General features: G+C 35.9%; 1 protein-coding gene across 1 annotated transcript in view; it reads left to right on the forward strand.

Annotated features, from left to right (window-relative positions):
- Positions 1 to 1506, forward strand: part of LOC148938911 (neurogranin-like) — a 5454-nt gene extending 3948 nt beyond the window's left edge. Inside the window, exon 2 of the mRNA XM_089107462.1 lies at positions 1347 to 1506. Within this exon, the coding sequence (XP_088963588.1) occupies positions 1347 to 1361 (15 nt within the window). The 3' untranslated portion in view covers positions 1362 to 1506. The remainder of the gene's footprint in view (positions 1 to 1346) is intronic.
- The last annotated feature ends 1318 nt before the right edge of the window (positions 1507 to 2824 follow it).

The following is a 2824-nucleotide window of genomic DNA, read 5'->3' on the forward strand; positions in this document are numbered from 1 at the left end:
TATTGGGACTTGTTCATTGTCTCGGGTATTTTACGATTTCTCATTTAGAATATGTTACCTCAAAAATTGACTCCCCCTCCCCCTCTCCTACCCTCCCCTGCCCCTCACAAATGGGGGGACGAAGGGAACGTTAGATGCTATTTTAAATTGAGAATACTTTTCAAACGTTACTTTTGTATTATACAGACCACATCGGAGAGGTAAAGCTAGGTCAAGTAACAAATTACCTGAGTTAACAACCCCTTCGGGGTTACCTTAACTGTTAATCAGTTTAATCCTTTTTTTCTCCACCGTCATACAATCCAATCACTAATTAGAATCATTCACACTCCTATTATTCAAAACATTAATTAATATCGTTCATAGAATCCAATTTGCGAATTCCTTATCCCTTTTTGCAAAAATGTCAAATACTCACTCTCTTTGAAAAAATAAACCAGACTAGACCCACCATATCTGTCTTGTAAAGCGAGTGGACTGGTTTATAAGGCAACACCCATTTCCGTGACCAATCAGAGATGTTTCTACTAACGGTACTCCATAAGACAATAATAGATACGAAACTAGATTGCATAATATGCCTTACCGCGGACAGTCATCAATTGATACAGAGGGTACAAGACTTGTGACACATGTTTTTCAAGGTTCAATAGCCAAAACTAGAGATCGTCACATTGCGTGAATGTATCCCTGAAACTGTGTATGGTCTTGTAGGTGTGAATGTAACCCTGTTCGCTTTACCTCAGAAACCCGTCTGGTAAGGCATGTACCGTTCGTAGTAATAGGTGACTGACCCTGGTAAGTCATATTACGCAATCACTCGTAGAGTCCATAGGTGACTGCCCCGTGGTAAGTCATATTACGCAATCACTCGTGAAATCAGCACCTAGGTTACTACTATTATGGTGTGAGTAATCGTCTAAAAAGTTGCCACTTAGGAATTTTAGACTTCTCTTTGGAAGTAGAACCCTTAAATTTCTAGTCAACAATCCCAGAAATCCTTCCAATGACGTTAAACTCTTATCAGTTTCTTTAATATTATTGTGTCAAATTTTATTTGAGAAGAGCAAATCTAAAACCAATTTTTCAAACTTTGTTTTATTGTACTCTTTTACAACTAGTGTTTTGACTAAAATTTACGTAGAAAGGAATCACAAGTCCGTACAATATAAAACTGAAAACATTTGAGGATGTATTAGACAGAATTAGTCTTGATGAGCATGACCTTAACAAGGTAGCAACGGAAATTCAAGAAGTGTTCCGTGGCTGTAATGCTCCTAATCCAGTTCAAGTTTTTAAATAATTCGTATTTAGTGATGTGATCAAGTTTATTTTTTTCCTTACAGGTAAATCGGAAATGATTTTAGAAGACAGTGTAGCCTCGAAAATATTTCTACAATTTTACAAGAAACACGGTGCTAATTCTTTATCTTAAGCATCGATTTCTTTTTAAAATCAGTGTTTGTTATGTGTGTCAAAAGAAAATAAATAGAATTTTTCATAGTAGTTCTATGAATTATTTAGTTTCAATACAAAAATATAGAGATAACATGTATTGTATTCAGTGACGTATTTCATTCTCATGTATATTTCTTAAGTATTTTCTGGCAATTTTCATCATGTCTTAAAGATATTTCCTAAAACAAATAAACATGCCTAGAAAATTCCTTTGTAACTATTTATCAAGACACTCTGCTGGATAAAAATTTGTTTTGCGACCTCCTCATTTTTACTAACAACTTATGGCCAGTTGAACCTGCAATAGGGTAATGGCTACTAGCCTGGCACTTTTTTTTTTAGTAAAATTATATACAAAATTATTGAAATTTGGAGCTCTTTCTCTGGAGCTTTCGTCATGGGGTCGGTTTGTGGATGACGTTTTCTGTGTGGAATCATGTAGAGACATCAGGTAAGATTTTTTTTTTTATATACATTTTAACACTTTGATTCAAGTTAGGACAACAAGAGTATAGTAAATTGTCTTACTGAATGTTCTAACTTTTTTTTAATCGTTCAGCCTTGAGTTTATATTATATAAAAAATCTACACAAAGCAATTTTTCTTCCAACCACCGTCCTTATTCAAAAAGAAGGTTTTGAGTTCTCTTGCTAATTCAATGTGCATTGATTCTGTGCTCATACGTTAAGTTTTAGTCAGAACAGGGACACGTTCTGAAGGGTTGCTAAATATCTCATATTTTAGCGATTGGAGGGGCATTCGCCCTCAAATCGCTTTTGACTATTAATAAGGGCACTAGCCCTCTCAATTCCCAATAATAAAAATTTTATATGCCCTCAGTGCATAAATTAAAATCCTTGCCCTGAGAGTTGGGGGGGGGAGGGGGGCGGGCTGTCATGGATGCAAGCTTCAAAACCACCTACCCCTCCCCAAAATATAAATTGAAAATCCTCCTAATGCCCCCAACACTCCTGAAAGCCTCAACTCGATCCCTCCAAGCTACTCCCAGTAAATAGCAGATTCGCTATTTTGATAAACTGGATTCACATAGTTGGTTTTGAGTTCTCTTGCTAATTCAATCTGCATTGATTCTGTGCTCATACGTTAAGTTTTAGTCAGAACAGGGACACGTTCTGAAGGGTTGCTATATCTTTAGATGATCGGCTGCCAAGGGTATGTTCTGAATTTGACATTTCCACTTAAATGAAATATCTCATATTTTATTTTGGAATGTATATACCATCTAATTGATGCAGTCTATTGCTGAAGAATGAATAAAAGAGGTCGAAGAACATGTATTAAAGCCACAATGTCTAATTGGACAGTAGACGATCGACCGCTGGAGATTGACATCAAACTTTAAAAG

Source organism: Artemia sp. Qi Xiang Cuo, unplaced genomic scaffold (genome assembly GCF_049724085.1).
Source record: "Artemia sp. Qi Xiang Cuo unplaced genomic scaffold, ASM4972408v1 HiC_scaffold_32, whole genome shotgun sequence".
NCBI classification, from domain to species: Eukaryota; Metazoa; Arthropoda; class Branchiopoda; order Anostraca; family Artemiidae; genus Artemia; species Artemia sp. Qi Xiang Cuo.